This window comes from Homalodisca vitripennis, chromosome 6 (assembly GCF_021130785.1).
Source record: "Homalodisca vitripennis isolate AUS2020 chromosome 6, UT_GWSS_2.1, whole genome shotgun sequence".
NCBI classification, from domain to species: Eukaryota; Metazoa; Arthropoda; class Insecta; order Hemiptera; family Cicadellidae; genus Homalodisca; species Homalodisca vitripennis.
Window position 1 is genome coordinate 120,713,121 of NC_060212.1, and position 23,793 is coordinate 120,736,913.

Below are 23,793 nucleotides of genomic sequence, written 5' to 3' on the forward strand. Positions count from 1 at the left end.
ATTTGAGGTTGTGTCTTGAACCAATTGCACACAAATTCCTGTACTTCCTCATCACTTTTAAAACGGTGTCCACCAAGTGCTTCTTTGAGAGGACCAAAAAGGTGAAAGTCACATGGAGACAAATCTGGGCTGTAGGGAGGATGTTCAAATGTTTCCCAATGAATTTGGCGTAATTTCTCTTGGGTCAAGGCAGCTGTGTGAGGCCTAGCATTGTCATGAAGCAAAATGACATCTCTGATTGGCTGATTACGCCTTTTGTTCCGAAAGGCTGCTTTTGCTTGCTCAAGAAGTTGACAGTAATAAGCAGCGTTCACAGTACGACGTTCGTGTAAAAAGTCAATAAGCAAAACGCCTTTGCAGTCAAAAAAGATGGTGGCAAGAACTTTCCCAGCAGACAACCGTGTTTTGGCTTTCACAGGGCGAGTTTCGTCTTTTCTTTCGCCACTCCATTGACGCCATTTTGGATTCAGGAGTGTTGTGATGGACCCACGTTTCATCACAGGTTATTATGCGATTTAAAAAAACCATTCCCCTCTCTCTCAAGCCGATTCAAAAGCCTTTGGCAAATGACTCTCCGGGTTTGTTTTTGATCGAGAGTCAGAAGCCGAGGGACCCATCTTGCACAAATTTTCCGAAAACCCAGATGCTCTGTGACGATGGAATGCACACTACCATGGCTAATTTCCACTTCACTGGCAATTTCATCTATCGTTAAGCGTCGATCATTTTCAAGAAGTTCACGAACAGCACAAATGTTCTCATTAGTCAAACTGGTCCTTGGACGCCTATTGTGACTTTCATTTTCAACCGTTTCACGTCCGCCTTTGAACTTTTTAACCCAATCGTCCACTTGAGAACGTGATAAAGTCTTATCCCCAAACTGAGTTGTCAGTCTAACAAAAATTTCACTTGGTTCAAACACCTTCGTTTGTCAAGAACTTAATAATAATTTGTTGCGGAACTGCAGGTACAACCTCTTGTTCAGACGTGGCTACAATGACAAACAAAACAGCACTGAGAACGCATTGTTGCAGCTTTCCCCCTCCCCCAGGCTGCCCCCTACCGCTACTGCAACATGGCTACCTGCTACAACCTGGACGTTGGGTATAGTAATAAAAGTCCTGTTTATATTTGACTGACCCTCGTAGTAATTAAAGTATATTTTGGAATCTACATTATATTTCAAGTATTATGAGTGCTTCAAACTGACTAAGGAGAATTCTTTTTCAAATTTTGAATTTTGGAAACAGGACTTGCACAACAGTTTCTTCAATTGTTTTATACATATTGTTTGCAATTGACTTAAATATACAGAGTGTTTTGGCTGCAGTATAAGCGTCCAACCCTTGAATGATGATACTCATAAGTAAAGAATCCTCATTATTACTACTTACACCAAATTATGTTATAGGTATTTCAAATAACAGTATAAAAAGTATGTTTTAGTCAATAAAAACTGTAAGCTATGCATATTTATAAAATATACCAAACATAAGTGTAACATACTTACTTTTTTTTAAGGATAAACGTGTCTTGACACATGTAAAACATTGACATAACCATTGTACCCCGTGGCCATTACAGATGGGCAGTATTAGTGCCAGTAACAGGTTATACAGATCACCACCAAAGGTCTGGTCACTTAGAAAACTAATTGGAAAAGCTAATTAATAATTTTGGCAAAAATGTGCAGCTTTATATATTGATATAACAAAGGCTTTCGATACAGTTGATCATAAGATATTATTAGAAAAGTTATGGTTAGCGGGTGTAAGAGGTCTACCCCCACAAATGGTTTGAGAGTTATTTAAAAGATAGAAAGCAGTGTGTGAGAATAGGAAAAGTATACAGTGATTTTGAAACAGTTGAATTCGGTGTGCCTCAAGGTTCAGTTCTAGGTCCAATTCTTTTCCTTGTGTACATAAACGATCTATGTAATGGAGAATTAAATGGTAAATTGACAGATTTTGCAGATTATACAGCACTGACGTATTCAGATTACAATTTGGAAGATATTCGTAGACAAATGAATGATGATTTAAAAGTTTTAAATTTTTGTTTTAATAAAAATGCAATGCTCCTAAGTGACAAAACAAAATTCATGATATATGTTGCGTGATGTATGTCCTCCAAGCTTGCTGCTGAATGTTTACCACGCTTTAATACACTCCAGACTAAGTTATGGGCTTGTAAGACATATATATTATTAGTAAAATAAAGTTCATAGAATAGATGTACAGATAGTTGCTGGAAAGGAAGTCTCGTATTGCAATTCGAGACAAACATCCTCCGGATGTAAGTAGATACGCAACATCCGCCCAGACGCAGCCGATGGTGAACAAACAGGAAAATGCCTTATTTGTAAAAACCGTGCGACAATGTAAGGGACAGCCATGCTGATATGGAAAATTGTTACTCACCAATTATGATGGAGAGATTTGGCAGAGCGTGGTCAATGAGCTGGCGGGAGAAGAACATCAAAACTGAAGAACAAGGAGGAGAGGTGGAAGTGGAGGCCGGGAATTCGAAAAGTGAAGTTCGGGAGTGTTTGTGTTCGTGTGCGGAAAAAATATCTCTAGGCGTAATAAGTGTGATGTGAAATAAAATGTAAGTAATTTTAAGAAACTTAGTATATTTTAGGGTTCATTAATCATTTTCAATTCCATATCTATTTAAATGTTCACAATTTCGAAAATATAAATTCATGTAAATGTTTAGCTATTTTAAAGAAAGTTTCCTCATGTTAGTCCATGAACTCATTATTATTGCAAACACTACAAAATTACTAGTAAATGTTATAATGAATTAAATTCAAAATAAATTGTAATGAATAATTTAATATTAAATATGTCTTCAAAGTATTAAGACATTAAGTTTTTATGCTTAATATGTCGATTGACGCAATCAATTAATCAATTTAATGAAATGTTGTCACAAATAAATGGTTTGGTTCATTTGAGGGTATTTGTACTGCCAATCTAACCTATTATTAAATCCTCTCACAGCAACCCTTGCTCAAAATTATGTCACAACCTTAATCTTAAACTAAACCAACCCTACAAAACCTTTACATGGTGGAGGCGCTAAAACTCGAATTGGCATTCAAATTCCTCACATGGGCGAGCACATAGTTTCATAGGCTAGGTATAAATTAGAACTAAAATAATTTATAATAAGAAAGTATTTAACTAAAATAGCCTACTTCAGTGACAAACCACTCATTTACCTAAAAGATAAATTAAATTTCCAATAACTCAAAAATATTTTCAAACCCGTAATTAGAGTAACGCCAAGTAAACTAACGAGGTACGTCAATGGACATGTATAATTAAATGGAAACCATACTACATGAAGATTTAATACCATTAGACACATATAGGACTTCAAAAGTGACATAATAAAAATATTAAATGAAAATGGAATTCTATCTAGAGACACAGACACTGTAGCAGACCTCAGACCTATCCTAGCAGACAAGGTTCATAGCAGTTTAAAAATCATGGAAGAACAGATAGAGCTAATATCAAAAAACTCCACACCAAACAATCTCAAACAAACCTAACGCCTTAGCACAGCAAACATGGAGTTATATATATTACAACTATTATCACGACAATATGAGGGAAATTCGCAGAAGTTGCCTTGCTAACACATTACCAGAATTCCTAATACCCAAAAGTAAACCTCACTAGTGACCTAAAAAAACTTAACCATCCTCACACAACCACGAAACCTAACCCTAGCTATTCCAATTACAAAGTTATCCTTATACTAAACCTTAAAAAATCACTACCTGCACTATCACGCAACAATACATCCTTATAAAAATCAAAGTTCCCTTAAAACAGTCCACCCTCACATATAAGGTATTTCAGAACATACCCATCCCTCTCCATTGGCAAGACAAAACTATGTTACATCACACATGAAAAATCCATCGTAATACGCACACAAGAATTCACCACAGCCATCCATCCAGAAGACAAGGGTTGTAACCAAAATACACTCCCACTTTGCTTGATTCCCAGGGCAACAGTCCAACGGTGATCAGTCCTTAAGATGTCTACACCAGCATTCTCAACACATCAACACTACCTACTCTCCGAGCTACCTGCGTATTCACCTGCTTCAACGAAACCCCGATGCCCTTTAGTAACACAAGTCTCACCGAACAAATTTTCTGGTAACAAACATCCAAACAAACCTGAAAGTAGTATGCTCACATCAGAAGACCCATCACTACATCCAAAAACCGAATAACACAGGAACTCTAGAAATCATCCTACCCTGTGAATGTTCTCTACACCAAGAAAATTTAACACTTATAAACACTGTAATACCATGTGGTTCCAAAAACCCTGACAACTATAAAATAACACATCTTCTTCCCATTTCTTGGTCAAAAATTTCAATCTATAACTATATTACCCCTCGAATCAGAAACAAGACAAGAATTCAAACACCTGCATGAAATCTTAGATGAAAACTGGACCTTATCGACACCCACCTACTTCGTTCACAATCTACAAAGACAACACCACTTCCAGCTAAAACACGACGACAACAAAAAACATAGTAAACAACACGGAACTCATTTTGTACATTTTATTAGCCTGGACTTCTATAATAAACACTACTTCTTTTTATAGCCCTCTACTTCATCCACATTAATAACATCAAAATAAAATTTCTGAAGCCTACAGTACATGAACGTGACTACCCAATGGATAACCTTAATTAGACTATAAGTACGATTCGTAGGTAGAATCGTCATTAAGCCAGGGGGAATGTAAGACATATGTATTATTAGTAAAAATAAAGTTCATAGAATAGATGTACAGATAGTTGCTGGAAAGGAAGTATCGTATTGCAATTCGAGACAAACATCCTCCGGATGTAAGTAGATACGCACATCCGCCCAGACGCCGATGGTGAACAAACAGGAAATGCTTATTTGTAAAAAACCGTGCGACAATGTAAGGGAACAGCCATGCTGATATGGAAAATTGTTACTCACCAATTATGATGGAGAGATTTGGCAGAGGCGTGGTCCAATGAGCTGGCGGGAGAAGAACATCAAAACTGAAGAACAAGGAGGAGAGGTGGAAGTGGAGGCCGGGAATTCGAAAAGTGAAGTTCGGGAGTGTTTGTGTTCGTGTGCGGAAAAATATCTCTAGGCGTAATAAGTGTGATGTGAAATAAAATGTAAGTAATTTTAAGAACTTAGTATATTTTAGGGTTTCATTAATCATTTTCAATTCCATATCTATTTAAATGTTCACAATTTCGAAAATATAAATTCATGTAAATGTTTAGCTATTTTAAAGAAAGTTTCTCATGTTAGTCCATGAACTCATTATTATTGCAACACTACAAAATTACTAGTAAATGTTATAATGAATTAAATTCAAAAATAAATTGTAATGAATAATTTAATATTAAATATGTCTTCAAAGTATTAAGACATTTAAGTTTTATGCTTAATATGTCGATTGACGCAATCAATTAATCAATTTAATGAAATGTTGTCACAAATAAATGTGTTGGTTCATTTGAGGGTATTTGTACTGCCAATCTAACCTATTATTAAATCCTCTCACAGCAACCCTTGCTCAAAATATGTCACAACCTTAATCTTAAACTAAACCAACCCTACAAAACCTTACAGGCTTGTATGCTGGGGAGGTATGTATATATCCACGCTTTATCCTCTCATTACGTTTCAAAACATCCTTTATCTGCATTATTACTAAATCAAATAAGACCAATCATTCCTGGCCACTATTTTTAAATTTAAAAATACTCCCTTTGCGAAATCTTTACATATATAAGGTATTAAAACTATTTTTCATAAGAAGCTCAAATCCGGCCTTCACACGTAATATTAGATATAATTTCAAAAGTTTGCTTGTTCCGGTTCCAAAGCCTAATCTAACTGTTTTCAAACACTTTTTTACTTTTAATGCTCCCAAGATTGTTTAATCTTATTACCTTTAAATTAGATCATTTAGCACCAATAAATAGTTTTTTTAAAAAGTTTAAAAATGTTTTTATTTTCATTGGATAATTGCGAGTGCTTTCTGAAAGTTTTTGAATGAAGTAATGAATAATGTGTACATTTTAGTCAGTTTTTATCATCTTTTACAATTCCAATTAATCTATTTATTTTTACGTCCATAACTTTTTTTTATAGATTTTGAATGGTTTTCTTGTTAATATATTATTATGTAGCGGTTTCATTCCTTCTTTGAGTTTAGTTTTATTATGTTATTTTAATCTGATGTGCATCCTTCATCGGGCTTTTGCCTATTGGATGCTCTATTTTATTTCACATTAATCGAGTTTTTTTTCTGTAAGTTCTTTTTGATTGTTAAGTTTACTTTTAGTTTGATTGAAGATTATATTATTATTTGATTATTTTTAAGTTTGTAAATATTCCAAGATCAATGGTTTTATATTTGTTGTTTTTGTTTTGTAATATATTGTAAAGTTTGTAAATACTGTGAAATAAAATCTTTTTGGAATGAAATGAAAAAAAAAATTAGGAACACCATCAGACTGGCAGCACTTGAAACCACAATTTCTTACTCAAACACCAATACAGCACCAAACGTTCATACATAATCATAGAATAATATTTGTTACTTAAAAAAAGATTTCCATTTGATGAATCTTCTTTTTTCTGATTTATCTGTGTAGTACACCCAGGCTTATTCTAAAACAGCATTTTTCGGTTTAATTTTTCATATTACCTAACTTTATCACTGATAAAACCTGTAACCACTGTGGCACAAGAAAGCAGAAATAATACATTTTTAAGCAGAGTACAAATCATATGAAATTTTAACATTTGATAATAGTAACACATGTAGCCTAAATGATAATAGATTTTTGGACATATGCCATCGTTACAAACTTTATAACAATACATTTCAAGGATTAAACTCTGCATTCTTCATCAGGTGGAAAATCCTTAACATAAATATGTGCTTAATACCTTTAACATGGGGCAGTGGGCTGCTATTTAAAGAAAATAGAGTTGTACCTGACAACTACTTGTTCTCTATATTTATGAAATCTAGGCCAAATGAATGAACATGTCTTACTTAATTAAAAATTATAACTTGGTTTATTCTGTAGTCTTATGTACTGAAAGACAGTAAAAGTAACACAGAAGTTAAAATTTAGGAATACTGATCAGACAACATCAAGTATGATTATATTATATAATCTTAATACTATGATCCAACACGCACTATGAAGGCAAAATATTCTCGTACACTGAACTGTACCATTATAACGTACCATTAACATATAACAATAACACTGTGCATTAATAGTTTTTTTTAAACATTACCAAAAATTTTCATATATAAAATAATTTTCATGGAATGATGGTACAACAATTAATTTTGTATTTGATTTGTTAATTTTACTGTGTTTGTCATATTTTAAACATCCTAACCATGTCACTTTTTCTGATATTGGGTTATCTCCAATTACCCATACTTGTTCATTTCCTGGGACGATCTAATGTGTAAAAAAACTTGCCGAATAAAATTTCTCCAAAATCATATATTGTAGGAACTTCTGTATTGTTGGTCACCGTTATATTTTTAAGTTCTAAAGTATTTGTATTGAAAATCTTGTAAAACATTCGTTGTTCAGAGAACAAAATGTGATTATTGACAGCAAAGACATCACAGCTGGTCGTAGTTAATATCGTATGTACTAGCTGTGACGTCAGGTAGTTATAGATGAAGAGTGGACCATTGACAGTAACAGCAAGAAATCTGCCTTGTAACACACATTTCATATGACGTGTAAAGTAGTCAGGTATATCATGTGTTTCGTGGAAAGTGAGGAAATCCAAATGTTTCAAACTGTAGATGTAAATGTGAAACGTGTCTTTAGACTTGAAACAATTCCTGACAATCACTACAATGTCTAAAGATGGTTTTTCAGATTTAACAATGGCCCATATCTTGTTATACGGAGCCGATGTAATCTTGCACTCAACTGTCCTTAACTTTTTTCCTTCCTGAACATTCCAAATGTGTAAGACGTTAGGGTCCTCTGAGGTGTAACCAATGAAAATGCTGTCTAAAACAATTGGAGCATCATGAATAAAAGCATATTTCGATCTAACGGACATAAGACTAACCGCCTCGCTAGATGAAACACTTTCAGTTCCGTCAAGAAAGAAAATGTGTTTTAATTCCCAACTTTCGTCTAAAATAGATTTAAAACAGTAAATTTGTACAGATAATCCTTGGACAATCAACATCATGTTGGGGTTGATCATTTGTACGAACATGTACCCTTCTGATTCAAATAGTAAATTCATTGGGTCTCTTACATAAACTGGGGAACCTCTAACGTTCCACAACATAACTTTTCTTTCACTTGACACGAGTACATAATCGTCAGAGACAAAGAAGTAGAACGAGTCTTGTAAGTTCTCTGTGATATGTACTTTGTCCTTGATTGATCTACCATGCCTCCAGTTGTTCCGCAGGTGGGTCTCTCGCATGTAAGACATCCGCCAGCAACAGATAGGACTCAGCGTGCTGTCTTCCGACTCCGGAGACTCAAACCTCGGCTCCACTCTACACTCCGCAGTCTCTAGGTACTTTGCTGTGTCCTTGTTACAAAGTGGCTTCCACAATCTGTCCTGGTTGAAGGCATCCCTCCAGCCTATACTGACGGCACAACATGCTGCCAGCTCGGAGGGTGTCAGGTGCTCTGCAACTACCTCCAATGCTTCCAATGGGAGTGAGTCCATTGCGTCCCCTGGAATGTATAAATTGTAGTCTATACATTATTTTATATATATATATATATATATATTGGAATACATAATAAGACAATTTGGGAGTGACAGTATCATAGTTAGTTTTCTATTTTTTAAGTTAACACAAAGCTATAGTATAGTTTTAAAAGTGGACTAAAAGTTTGGTATAAGTATAAACTCTTCACAGGGCAATTAAATTTTATTTAAATATAAACTATGTAAAATGTACAATAAGATATAATATGCTACTCACTCTTCTAGGAGATAAAACCACATGGTTGTAAGCAAAATTTTAATAGTGAACTAAAGAGTTTTGAGACAGTCTAACCATTATCACAGTTTAAACCATTAACAGTAACACTCACTATTGAAATTGTTATTTGAAAAGTAGTTTGTGAAGAACAAATAATAATAATATTTAGTAATCAAATGGTTACTGGCAGGAAGTGGCCTACTGACATGACTCCAGTAGTAACAGGCAATTTGTGAGCAGAGTATAATAGATTGCACTATCGGTCAGCTGTACCTGTTTACCTAATCTGTCTGCTGGTAGGTAGGTAGGATCTAGTAGGCAGACAATAACAACTCAAGGTCAACTACTATTATCACGATCTTTAACTGACTGCTGTGCCCACCAATATCTCTGATTAATTGATTTATTTGCTGTAATATGTTGAGGCAGAATATGGCTAAACGGTTTTTCATACTTTTCTAAATAACTATGTTTTTTGTGACACCTGCCTGTAAATCTGAAATCTGAACTTTATCTATTCACTATAATGGTGGTAAAAAATACAAATGACTTAAAAGAAGGAGATTTTGTGTTTGCTGCTGTCCGTGGTTATCCTCCTTTGCCAGCTCAAACAGATAAAATTGAACACAAAAACAATAAATATAGATATTTTCGTGTAATTTCTTTGGAACGAACAAAACTTCAAAATGCAATCAAACTAACATTTATCCGTATGAGGAATTTAAAAATAAATATGGAATCCAGAGAGAAAAAAATGCCAAATTCAACCTGGCTTTGGATCAAATTTGCAAAGCCCAAAACTGTAATGGACAAACTACCCCGAAAAACATACGAACCAAAACAAGTGGAAGCAAAAACAAAGTCTTAGTCTACACCAAAGACTCCACAAACACCTCATATTTTTAACAACGCCACAATGGAAACCAAGAATTTAAATCAAAAACACACTCCTGACACACTAACTCTTCAAAGTACAGTAGATGAAGATTCAGCTAAAATGAATAATAAGCCTAACAATAAACCCAATCCTTCAGCTTCACAAAATTAAAAAAATGAACATCTGTGAATCTTTGCTAGAGTCCGAATGGGTTCAAACCAGATGATGCGGTTCAAATCTACTATGATCTCTTGAACAATGCACTCCAAAATGATGAGTTTTATTTTGTCAGTCCTGTAATAACATTAGCAATAAAAACTCTTGAAGACTACAGAGAAATTATTCAACCCATTTGTTTGCAAAATAAAGACTTTATTTTCTTTCCAGTAAATAATTCGTCAGATATTCAAAATATTGGTGGTTCTGGATCCCACTGGAGCCTTTTAGTGCTTGATAAAAAACAAAAGAACTTTTATCATTTTGACTCAGGAAGTGATTTGAATCTTGAACATGCGAAGATCTCTAAAAGAATCAGTACTTATCTAGACCCAACAACAGTCTTTCCTTTAATCAAAGGGCTGACACCTCAACAAAACAACAGCATTGACTGCGGTGTATACATGCTCTTGGTAACTGATGCTATTGCTTCTGCCTTAACAGGTGAAGTTTTTACTTTACATCCTGAGATCCTAACACAAGCCTTAGCACCTCCCACTGAATGGGAAATTTTGACAAAGCGTGCCCAGCTTGCAATTCATAAGAATCGGTACCTGAGTTTGAGTAAATCTGCCATACAGGAGCTGATAATCTCCAAATTTAGCAATGAAATCTTATAAGATAATTATGGTAAGATACTTCTGAAAAACCAAGAACTTTACAAATTAACAACACATAACACAACAGATCCTCTTAAAAATCAAGTACAACAACATAAGTCACGAAAAAACATTCAGAAAATAAGTGGGCCTTAGCAGTTTCTAGAAGAAACAATAATAATGGTACTAACCTAAAAAAGTTACCTCAGCTACAGAAAACAGCAATATCAACTTCAAATAATTATCAAATCTTATGTAATCATGATTTACAACAAACTATAGAAAAGAAAACATTCAACTTACAAGAAAAAAAAGCCAAACCAAATTAAAAAATAACAAAATAATTCAATCAAGACCAAAAAGAACTTTTGGGAAAAAAATTAAATTGGCAGCTTATTCAGAGACAGCCAGAGCCAGGGGTGTGAAGTGGCTCAAGGTATTGAAAGGGCAAATCAAAACGAAATCAAAGCCGTGGGATGTGTAATGCCGAACGCTCGTCTTCTCCAAGTGACAGAAGCAGCATTGTCGTCAACAGATGATGCCATAGTTCTTTTGGGGGGAACTAATGATGTTCTACAAAGTGATGTCTCCTCAATATATAAATCACTGGAAAGTGATCTAATTACTTTAAGCAAGAACAAGCCTGTAATAATAACCACAGTTCCAAGAAGATATGACCAAGACATATTCAGCCCAGCACACAACACTATTGACCTTCTTAATAATTACATTAGAGAACTGGTGTTTCGTATAAAATCTACCTGTCTTATTGACTTATACAGACTAAAACGATTTCATTTTACCAGACATGACCTTCACCTTAGTGGCAGAGGGAGGACTAAACTAGGCTATTTAATTATGGACATTCTGAAAAATGTATTTCCAGAAAAGGAACAGCAGAGTTTGGAAGTGCACATTGGTGATTTAAAAGGTGTTATGGCAAACACACATTCTATTGGTAACTCACAATCAAGTTGAATCCAGTAACAAGTCATTTTGTGAACTCATCAATGTAATTGAGGCTGACATGAATGAGTTTAGTCATGACCAAACAGTTAGTTTTGCCCACTGTATCTCCGCTGACCTCTGTGATGATAAACAGGTGAGTGCAGGGGTTGCGCTGGTATTTAAAGACCGTTTCGGGAAACCCACCCAGTCACATTGCCTCAACGATTTTTTGACTTATCAGACAACCAAGTTTGGTTGTTGTTTTTTTGTCACCGCATCTTTTTACGGTCGGGTGACAAAAAAATATATCATTAAAAGCCAGAAAAGTGTGACTATGATACCGCTTTCTCTAAAGTAACGGAAGATTTTAAAAGAAGAAAACTAAGAACACTGATCTGCTCTCAAATGAGATGTGTACGGGACCACATTACCATAGAACATTTTGTGGCTAATCTTATTCTCTTCCAAAAAGCTTCAAATACCTGTGTCAAGATAGTTACAACTGACGAAGCATCTGCTGGTAAACTTATAAATGGACTGATGCACTCTGATTTTGTTGCAAAACTAAAGTGTGAAATTTCTTTACACTTGACTCAAACCACTATTAAACACTCTAATGCTCTAAATGCTTCTATATCAAATGACGTGCTAGAAGTCAATGTGGCTGATACTACACTGCAAGACACGTTTCGGAACATTTCTTCTGTAGATACTAGTTTAATACATTTAAGTAATCACGTCTTTTCACCTAAACCAACTATTAATAAGTTAGCAATTTAGCCAATCTAAAACAGGAACTAGCTCAATCACTGAACTCCGCACTCTTCCTGGAAATCCATCTAACCAGCACTTCATAGAGTTTAATATAATATTTTTAAATATACAAGATTTAAAAAATAAAATTGATGTCTTTGCAAGTTTTTTTATTAGTATGCCTAATGTGCATGTAATCTGCCTGTCAGAACACTGGCTTGGAAATGATGAAATTAAATTATCATTTCCGGATAATTATTACTGTGCAGCTGCATATTGCAGACAGAACCACATTAGAGGCAGGACATCCATATTTGTAAATAGTAAATTTCAATCTAGGGAGTGGGACATTAGTGGATTTTGTGATGAATTAAACTTTGAAGCCTCTGCTATTTTTATTGATGATCTTAACATATTGATAGTATCTTAGTTTTTTTTAGTATCTTTTTTTTGGTAGTATGCACTCTTGACACATTGCTGTCATGTATTACGCAAAAGACTAATTGTGATATTATATTGGGAGGCGATGTTAATATTTGCTTTGATGTTACAAAAACCACTGCAACAGTTAGTAAACTGCTTAATGTCTTAAGACAGCATGATTTTTACTATTTAAATAATACACCAACTAGAGGAAACAATTGTCTAGATAATGTCTTTATAAGAAAACATTCTCTCAAGACAGCCTCTGTCAGTACGTTCAAATTCCCATTCTCTAATCATGATGGTATCACTGTCAACATTAGGATGAAAAATAGAAAATTTACTGAAAACGATTACAATAATTCTAGAACTGACTATCCCATTAAATTGTTTATCCCTCAATGTGATTTTGAAAATCTGTGTTCAAGGGTGCGGAATACATGTTTGAGTCTCTGTTTACTGTTATCATTAACAAATATAAATATTTTTAAAGTATTAAAAAAATTAAAACCGAACAATTATCCAAAAAATTAATAAAATTGTGGTATACTGACAATTTAAGGAAAATGAAAGAAAACTATTGTTTCTTAGTGACTTGATAAAGGGCAATCATAATTATAATGAATTAAAATATCAGTATAAAATGTCCATAAAAGAAACAAAACTAGCAAGTAGTGTAAATTATATAGAGCAGATTAAAGTTGTCTGATTATCTAAACTAGCCTACTGAACAACAAAAAACCATATCAAACCAAATTACATTATAGATATTTCAAATTATAGATTAATTCAGCTATGCTATGTTTGTAAATAAAAAAGTAATAAGTTAGTTAGGCCTATTATTGGCTGCAATATAATAAGTGTCTAATACTCGAGTGATTGATAATATCAAATCATCAATCAGAATGATTTAAATGCTGTCAGATATGTTTGGTTATCCTATTAAATAATTGTAACTGACTAAACTTACTATAAAGAAAGTCGTATTATTTTATATTATCTAAAATGTATATTTTTCTTTGATTAATACAATTATAGCTTCACTATATAATACAATTTTAAAAGTCTATAACGTAATTCAGTTCAACATTATTGTTCCAAAGTAATTCAAACAAAGTTAAACCATGTGAGTAATGGCCGCTGGATACTGTTGTTTATATTAGGTACCTATTACAAAATAGCATGTTGAGTTATTATGTTCTATTTACCTTTTACCATGGTAGCATACTGTTGTTTGTCTATTAGAGTTATTACGTTCTTGTGACCTGTTAACGTGTTAGCATGTTGGTATACATAAATTTAACTAACACTAAAATGTAACAAACTAATAAATTTATAAACAGATTAATTCGGTAGGCAGGAATTAATTCAAATTAGGCAGTACGTATGTATTATTATATAAAAAGTAACGATAGCCTTAACAAGCGCTCACGTGATCTAAGCTTGAATTTGGGTACTAACTCGTGGGATGTTTTCTTGTTTTGCCAGCATTTCAGGGGCGCTTAGAAGGCCGCATTGATGACCAGGGTCATTTCTGAATGGTAGTCTTTTTTTCCGACTTCAGATCACGTCTCAGATCTCCCAACTTCCCCCATGTCAGATCACGTTGTAAAATTTAGGGCTTCAGTTTTTAACTTTGTTCTTATCTTCTTCAGGCTTTAGCTGCAATCGAATTTGTCGTATTTTGCAAAACAAGCCGAGAAAAGCTCTTGTAAAATTGCTATGAAAGCGAGATAGAACAACTGGCTGCAAAAAGTATATCGCATTTGGGAATAAGTTTACAGAATTAAAAATATTGTTTTTCAATGATACTATAAGATCATATATTTTGTCATGGCATTTTATTTCATGTATGCATAAATCTGCACTGCTGGCTGACAAACTGTCTGATTGGAAAACGCATGCCTACTCTTGGATCAAAAAGTATAAATACCAGAATTTAAACGTTAACCAAAAACTAATAGAGCTAAAATTACCGGAGTTACATTTTTTTTTCCCTGGGGTGGCCTACTGCCATGCACTTAAGCCTCAAGGGCTTTTTGCGCACCCCGGAAACACCATGAGGCCTACCAGTTACATTAAAATGTAGCTTGTTTATTTCTGTGTTTAGGGGTTTTTTGTGCTTTTATACTTAACTGCAATTTTTCAAAATTAATTCATTGTTAAACCTGATATTGGAAGGCCCAAAGCCCATATGAAAAAACGGTAAATCTTAAGATCAGCAACTACCGCTCCAATCGCCATAATTTTTTGCATACTAACACAGGTTAACGTAATTTCACTGAAAAAAATAGTCGCTTCAGGCTGTGTATCTGTGGAGGTTTATTAAAACAATATTTAATTAAATACGTATTCCTCCTGAAGTTAAGGGCATTAGTGGACAGCACAAGATCTTTGCAACACAGCCCTCAACAGTATAGCGGTTCATTCGTTGCAATGAGCATGGTAAACTAACAAAACCTGTTTAATTAAACTGGCCTTAAAACAATAGTTCTAACTTGTGTTTACAAAAATAAATGGCGTTTAAAATAAAAGTAATGAATATAAGCTCGATAACTTGACCAAGGTCAAGTTTTTTTTTATCTAAACCTGGTTAAGAATATAAGTTAAAATGGTTAGGCTATTTGATAACTTTTATCAATGTAATTTTAAAATGACATTTTTCAAATTAGTACACTTGCACATATTTTGTATAAAACTTGGTCTTAACAGGATTACAAAGAAGTAAAGTAATTATTTGATCCGAAAGTAATATTCTGTTGTAGAACATTTGTAAAACTTATGATCTCAAACAGATTTCCCTTGACTGCTAACAATATTTTAAAACTGAATTTGGTGGATAAATTCTCATAGTGTTCGCTTTATTTACTCTGTAATAAAATTAGTGAACTGTTCCTTTTTTTTTAGGATTCTCACCTGGTGGACGAGGTGGCGGTGGAAGAGGAGGAGATAGGGGTGGAAGACCAAGCTTTGGTCGAGGAGGCGGTGGTGGTCGGCCCAGTTTCGGACGGGGAGGAGGAGGAGGTGGTGGTCGCCCAAGTTTTGGCCGAGGAGGACGGGGTGGTGGTAGGGGCGGTGGTAGAGGTAGAGGCGGTGGTCGAGGAGGTGGTAGAGGAGGTAAGTTTTAGCGATTAATGCTTTAAATATATCCTAATAAAGTTAAAAACAAAATTAATGTACTGGAATTCAAACCCAGCTGACTTCTTGAGTTGCGTGTGTCAGGCTTGAAATAAAAAAGTCTTCAAACTAACACGATAATTCTCCGGCCACATGGCCTTTATTGTTACCAACTACTTGACCCAGAACAAGACCCCAGTGGTGCCCCAGCCTCTTTACAGTCTTGACTTGGGTCCGTATGAATTTTGTTTGTTCTTCTGATTAAAAGGAAAGAACTGGGGGTTTGTGAAGAACATCCAAGCTTACATTACAAGGTTCCTGATTGGCATTCCGGCCAGGAGTTTCCCGGTTTGGGAGAATTGTCTCTGCAGGTGTAATGATCCAGGAGGAGACTATTTTAAAGAATTTTAACCATTTGGAACAATTGGATGAACAAATATATTTTTCGTTAAAGATGTCCATTACTTTTATAAAGCACTCTGTATGCATATGATAAGACAACAACCACAATCAGTAAATTAATGATATACCGACTCATTACACTAAATCTAGTAGAAGTATAACACTATTATATATAGTATAACAAGATATTATTTACAATTTGTACATACTTCTATACTCCCTTGTTCATTTATACAACATACAAATTTCATGACAACATTCATTTCATCTCGGTTCATTTATTTGTAGGGTGAGCATTTCATAATCACAATATCCTGTTTTTAATTTAACAAAACTCAACATCATTATAGTTACATTAATTGGTATAATAAAGATGCTTGTCTCAATTCAAAAATATGCAAATCACCACATATGACCACACAAGTATAATGGTTTCAATTAACTTATTAGAATGTTAAAACCAAGTCAAACTTACAATAACAAAACCAATCGACAACAACTAAAACTTATCAAAAGGCTTTAAATTTTTATATGGTGATAACTTCAGTATTGTGATGCAAGTGTTTTTCTCAGGTTTCGGAGGTGGCAAGAATGTTATAATCGAGCCACACAGGCACGAGGGTGTGTTTATAGCCAGAGGTAGGGAGGATGCTCTGGTGACGCTTAACATGGTTCCTGGTGAGGCAGTGTATGGGGAGAAGAGGATATCTGTGGAGGTAAGTAGTCATATAATACAGACTTAATGCAAAATAATTACTTGGAAATTTGAGAGTTAAATTTGGTATAATTTATTGACAATCAAAACAACGAAGCAGTCATCATTAAATTTGGTTCTAACAAATTATAGTAATACTAAAATGTGCTAATCTTCGTCCCGTAACATTGCTACTCAAAAATCAAATTAAACTTAATACATTTCAAATTACTGCTTTACAAAATGTATTATATTAAGAATTATTTTCCCAACAGTGTTTTTGTAGATACCTATTTTGAGGCTATCTTTTGTTCATGGTTACGAAATGTAAGTTTAAGTCAGTGTATGTAGTGTAAGAGAAAACTACATTAATGCTATTTTGTAGATTACAGCTATTAAGTGCTTGTAAAACTGAGGCCTAACAACGGATCAATTATTACAGGAAGGGGAGTTGAAGAAGGAATACAGAGTTTGGAATCCTTTCCGGTCAAAGTTGGCTGCAGCTATCCTGGGAGGTATTGACCAAATACACATGCCTCCGGGCAGCAAGGTGCTGTATCTTGGTGCAGCGTCGGGTACCACCGTCTCTCACGTTTCCGACATTGTTGGACCGGTCAGTACCATTTGTTGCTTTATTAACTGTTTCATTATACCTAGACAACTAAATAACATACAAGGGCAGTACGTACAGAATTAAGCTTTAGTGCCAGAAAAAGTAGAGATAACAGTATTATCTTTGTGTAATTTTGAAGTCCAGATCAATTTACATCTGATAAATACAATGAATGAAAATTTGTGTTTGAACTATCACTATACCATGTTTAATTCTAAGTTTTTAATGCATAATACTGTAATCAGAAAATTAAAAATATATATTCAGAGATTTAACAAGATAATACTCGTTACCTATTTTGTACTGGAAAAGAGCTGCTCATGCTGCATTATCATTTTATTATTATACATTCCTTGATCTAAATTATGGCAAAACTAAGTTAACTATCAATCAATACTTAGTTTACTGTTTGTATTAGACCAAAGTAATGTTATAATCACAGTGTATACAATTGTTTAATTCTGTTTAGCTGTATGAAAATAATCATATAATTTAATAATACTGTTATATGTAGTGCACATAAAATAAGTTTCCATCATTCTTATGACCATTATAGGCTGATTAATATAATTTCTATTCTGCTTTACCAATACAAAACATTAGAATCTTGTTTTGTAAAGTTCTATCATTTTTGTAATGATAATTTTATTTATATATTTGATTTATTTGTATTCTATTACTTGTACTATTTTTATGCTGACTAAGTCTATTGTAACATAAATGTTATCTGATGACAAATAAAGAATGCATCTTGAATCTAGTCTGGGCATGTTCTGCTTCTTGTATTGAGTACGTGTTAATGACAAAAATCTGACCTGTTTATTTCTACATCAGAAAACAAGCAAAATTTTCATTTCTTGCGCTTGCAGAAATTTGTTAAAATCTCAGATTGCATCGCTTATGTTTTTATGTGTAAAGCAAATGTATCCATACACAGAAAAACTTTTTACTGTCTAAGAAATGTAATGTGAATGTGATAATATATATTTATATTTTAGAACTAAGCTATGGTTATGTTTCACTTTTGCAATAATTTGGTTTGAATACAGGAAGGACTGGTGTACGCCGTAGAATTTTCTCATAGATCAGGGAGAGATTTGTTAAACGTTGCTAAGAAGCGGACGAACATCATTCCGATCATCGAGGACGCCAGACATCCGCACAAGTACAGGATGCTGGTTGGCATCGTGGACTGCATATTTGCTGATGTTGCACAGCCTGATCAGGCTCGTATCGTGGCCATCAACGCCCACAGTTTCCTCAAGAACGGGGGCCACTTCGTTATATCAATAAAGGTGAGAGACTCATAGTTTATTTCTGGAAATAATGTGAAATTTGGTAAATGATCTAGCACTGCAGTTGTCTTAACCGTAAAATCTCTGACATGGTACTTCTACTTTCCTTGGTAATGTTTCCTTGTTTTATATGTAAATAGGTAATTAGAGAATAACTGAACATTCAAAATAAAAAATATATTATTTCTTATTTGAAGTATATAATTAGTTTTTTGATTTTGGTCATTTACAGAAAAAATCTAAATACTTTAGCTTAATTGTTTATATTTACACACACACTTTGCAAGAAAAAAGTTTAATCATTACTGTAATATGAAACACATCCCATAATTCTACAATTAAAAAATAAGCTTGTAAATGTGTTTGGGTTTTAATATTGTTCTTATAGGATAAAAGTATTATATTAAAGTGTCATAAACACGAGGATTAGTAGGTAATTTCCACTATTACTTTAAGGATGAAAAATAGCTCATTTCTCTGTAAAGAAATATTTATGACAAATTTTCATCACAACATGGTATTCTTTTGGTGACGTTTTTTGTTTTGTTACAAATAAAGATAAACATGCCGAATGCTGGGTTATAAGTATTATTTTACATTTAAATATTGAAGTTAATCTTGGTTAATTTATAGTGTAATTAGTTGCCTTGATTGTGGATATTTATGTTGACATAAAACCAATATTATATACTGCCAAGAATTATATGAATTTAACTTTTCAACAACTAATTTTGTTTTGCACTCCACAGGCCAACTGTATAGACTCGACCGCTCAGCCTGAAGCTGTATTTGCCGGCGAAGTCAAAAAACTGCAAGCAGAGAAATTCAAGCCCCAGGAACAGTTAACGTTAGAACCGTATGAGAGAGACCACGCAGTTGTTGTTGGTGTTTACAGGGCGCAACCGAAGCAATAGCAGAGTTTTGGGACCACCAATATAAAAATTATTTTTGTTTGTGCCACGTATAAAAATATAAAATAATTGTGGTTGTATATGTTATAAAAACATTTTTTAATATTATTGGACATTTCTTTCTCCTGATTTGGCTCTTACAAGTCTATTGTTCCCTCTTCTTACAATTTATTAAATGAGATAAGATAACAATGTTCAGACATCTGAAGCAGTATGCAGATGAAAACTGTTATATATGTACTAATACAAAAATAATAAGTGATTTTTAGTTATTTTATCCTCTATATAAATACATGTGAGTTTATTTATTATCTGTGATATTTTTATTGTGAATAAGGACGGCTTGAAGTTTAATTTTCAAAATTTTAAAATTTATATGTAGTTTAAATACGGACTAATACATATTTTACATAATCCATCAAATAAACAATTAGGGGAATATGACTTTTAGTCATGTTACATATTAACTGTTATCATATGAAACTCATGAGTCCGCTAGGTTTCCAGAATTTGTCATTCTCTTTTTGCTTAGAATATAATACTGGGCTGTTTTTTCTTTTTCCAATCTCAATGTGTTATGTAAATTAAACTAATTAACATAATGATCATTTTAAAATGTAAGACATTTGTCATACTGGGATACATGCTTTACAATAATAACCTCTTCATAAAACGTTGCCACCAGTTCAGAGATGGTGAATACAGCATTTAACCCATTGGCCTTGTATCACGGAGCCTTGTGACAGCTAGTCTGGGCTCAAAATTTATATCACAGAACCATTCCGTGACAAGTACAGCGCCATCTAAATAATTTTTTTTAACTCCTTTTTCAACCAAATGTTAGTATAAATTAGACTAATATTGTTGTTACACATAAGAAAAACTGCAATACTACAGTTAATTTAAATGAATAATAAGTTACTATAAGAATATTAGTGTACTACAAGAGAAAAAAATCAATATTCTTGGAATTTTCAGAATTTAGAAAAAAACATTTATTCTGACAAACTATGCATATATATACACACATATTCTAGTATTGCTAGGTAGAGAAATACATTTCAAATAAAACAAAACCAACAATGGGGTATTTTATTTTTAAATTATGACCAAATATATCACTATCTATTTATTATTAAAGCCCATTTCATGTTAATCCAAAAAGATATAAAATATAACCAAATAACTTGAAAAATAAATTTTTTATAAACATATAACAAAACTCTTACGTTTTTAGCATTTTAATAGGATAACTCCAGTTGAGTTGATAGTAAAAATATGTATAAGCCAATGGGTTAAAGAGCAAGTTATCTGATCGAAAGCTCTGCCTGCCCTCCTTCCCACTTCTTTATATAATTCAGGAAACAGATGAAAGTTGCTTGGCTTGATGAGGCTATAGTCTGGATGGTCAAAAATGTCTCATTGCAATCCCCCAGAATCCATTTTCTCAAAGCAGCACTGTGAGAATGGCCATTGTTATGAACAAGGACAGTTCTAGAAACTTTCAAAATTTATTGTGGGCTCTGGCTGTAAGAATACCACAGTAACATCTTTCTGGTCCCATAACACAATCACCATAATTCTCTCTTTTTGAAGGTTTTCTTTAGAGAATTTGAATGCATCTATTGTGACTATTGTTTAGTTTCTTAAGTATATAGAACACAGGTCTCGTTGCTTGTCACAATTCGTTCACAGAACTTTTTCTATTCCTTCATAACAGTTAAAAAACAAAAATGCTGCTTTCATTGATCGTGCTTTGTGGTCTTTGGGCGTCATCATTGGAACTAATTGAGCAGAAATTTACCCTATACAATTTTTTCATTATAATAATGTAGAAGGCTGATCTTGGAATTTCAAGAAAGTATCAATAAACTCACAAATTGTAAATCTTTAATTGCTTTTTAACTGGATAATCAATTTGTTTAACAAGCCTTTTGCAATAAGAATTATGTCCTTCGTCATGAACATCATGTCATTTATCTTTAAATTTTCCACCACCCATGCATTATACCGCCATTCATAAAGTTTTCAGCATATACTCATGAATTTCTACTGAGATTAATCCTTCAGCGTGTAAAAATCTAATACCAATTCACAGGCAGGAGAATCAATTGTTTGAGATTCATTTACACAACTGTCATTTATGTCACCCATCTATTTGTATCATTACGATGGCATAAAATAAGTTTTATATTTTGCATCGTTATGTTCAGTGAAAATCGTAGCTATATTTTCATTTAGAAATATAATGTTACTTCCACAGGAATTTATGTTAGCAGCACTAATATTTTACAAAGGCTGAACTGCCATGTATATAAAGAAGTAACTGCAACATTTGCATTTATAACCGTTTTAGTAATTTACGTATATTTTGGAATATATGAGTGCTTGAAACTGACTTTATCCTCAAGGAGAATTCTTTTTCAAATTTTGGTTTTTGGAAACAAGACTTGCATAACAGATAATTCCAATTTTTATATACAGGTTATTCATTGTAATTGACTAAAAAAAATATATACAGAGTGTTTTGGGTGCAGTATAATAAGAGTCCAACCCTTGAATGATGATATTCATAAGTAAATAATCCTCATTAATACTACTTGAACCAAATTATGTTGTAGGTATTTCGAATAACAGTATAAAAGGTATGTTTTAGTCAATAAAAACTGTAAGCTATGCATATTTATAAAATATACCAAACATAAGTGTAACATACTTACTTTTTTTTAAGGATAAACGTGTCTTGACACCTTGACACATGTAAAACATTGACATAACCATTGTACCCCGTGGCCATTACAGATGGACTGTATTAGTGCCAGTAACAGGTTATACAGATCACCACCAAAGGTCTGGTCACTTAGAAAACTAATTGGAAAAGCTAATTAATAATGTTGGCAAAAATGTGCAGCTTTATATATTGATATAACAAAGGCTTTCGATACAGTTGATCATAAGATATTATTAGAAAAGTTATGGTTAGCGGGTGTAAGAGGTCTACCCCACAAATGGTTTGAGAGTTATTTAAAAGATAGAAAGCAGTGTGTGAGAATAGGAAAAGTATACAGTGATTTTGAAACAGTTGAATTCGGTGTGCCTCAAGGTTCAGTTCTAGGTCCAATTCTTTTCCTTGTGTACATAAACGACCTATGTAATGGAGAATTAAATGGTAAATTGACAGCTTTTGCAGATGATACAGCACTGACGTATTCAGATTACAATTTGGAAGATATTCGTAGACAAATGAATGATGATTTAAAAGTTTTAAATTTTTGTTTTAATAAAAATGCAATGCTCCTAAGTGACAAAACAAAATTCATGATATATGTTGCGTGATGTATGTCCTCCAAGCTTGCTGCTGAATGTTTACCACGCTTTAATACACTCCAGACTAAGTTATGGGCTGTATTAAAGCGGATAATACAGCATACATGCTGGGGAGTTACGTATATATCCACGCTTTATCCTCTCATTAAGTTTCAAACATCCTTTATCCGCATTATTACTAAATCAAATAAGACCAATCATTCCTGGCCACTATTTTTAAATTTAAAAATACTCCCTTTGCGAAATCTTTACATATATAAGGTATTAAAACTATTTTTCATAAGAAGCTCAAACCCGGCCCTCACACGTAATATTAGATATAATTTCAGAAGTTTGCTTGTTCCGGTTCCAAAGCCTAATCTAACTGTTTTCAAAAATATTTTTCCTTTTAATGCTCCAAGATTGTTTAATCTTATTCCTTTAAATTAGATAATTTAGCACCATTAAATCGTTTTTTAAAAAGTTTAAATGTTTTTATTTTCATTGGATAATTGCGAGTGCTTTCTGAAAGTTTTTGAATGAAGTAATGAATAATGTGTACATTTTAGTCAGTTTTTATCATCTTTTACAA

The 23,793-nt window shown here is 33.3% G+C and overlaps 1 protein-coding gene across 1 annotated transcript; it reads left to right on the forward strand.

The window, feature by feature from the left end:
• The first annotated feature begins 11,222 nt into the window (after nt 1-11,222).
• On the forward strand, nt 11,223-20,003 carry LOC124365543 (rRNA 2'-O-methyltransferase fibrillarin-like). Its single transcript, XM_046821532.1, has 6 exons — nt 11,223-11,319; nt 15,771-15,980; nt 16,956-17,098; nt 17,519-17,689; nt 18,739-18,984; nt 19,734-20,003. The coding sequence occupies exons 1-6, from the start codon at nt 11,223-11,225 to the stop codon at nt 19,896-19,898; spliced, it is 1,032 nt and encodes a 343-aa protein (XP_046677488.1). The 3' UTR covers nt 19,899-20,003.
• The last annotated feature ends 3,790 nt before the right edge of the window (nt 20,004-23,793 follow it).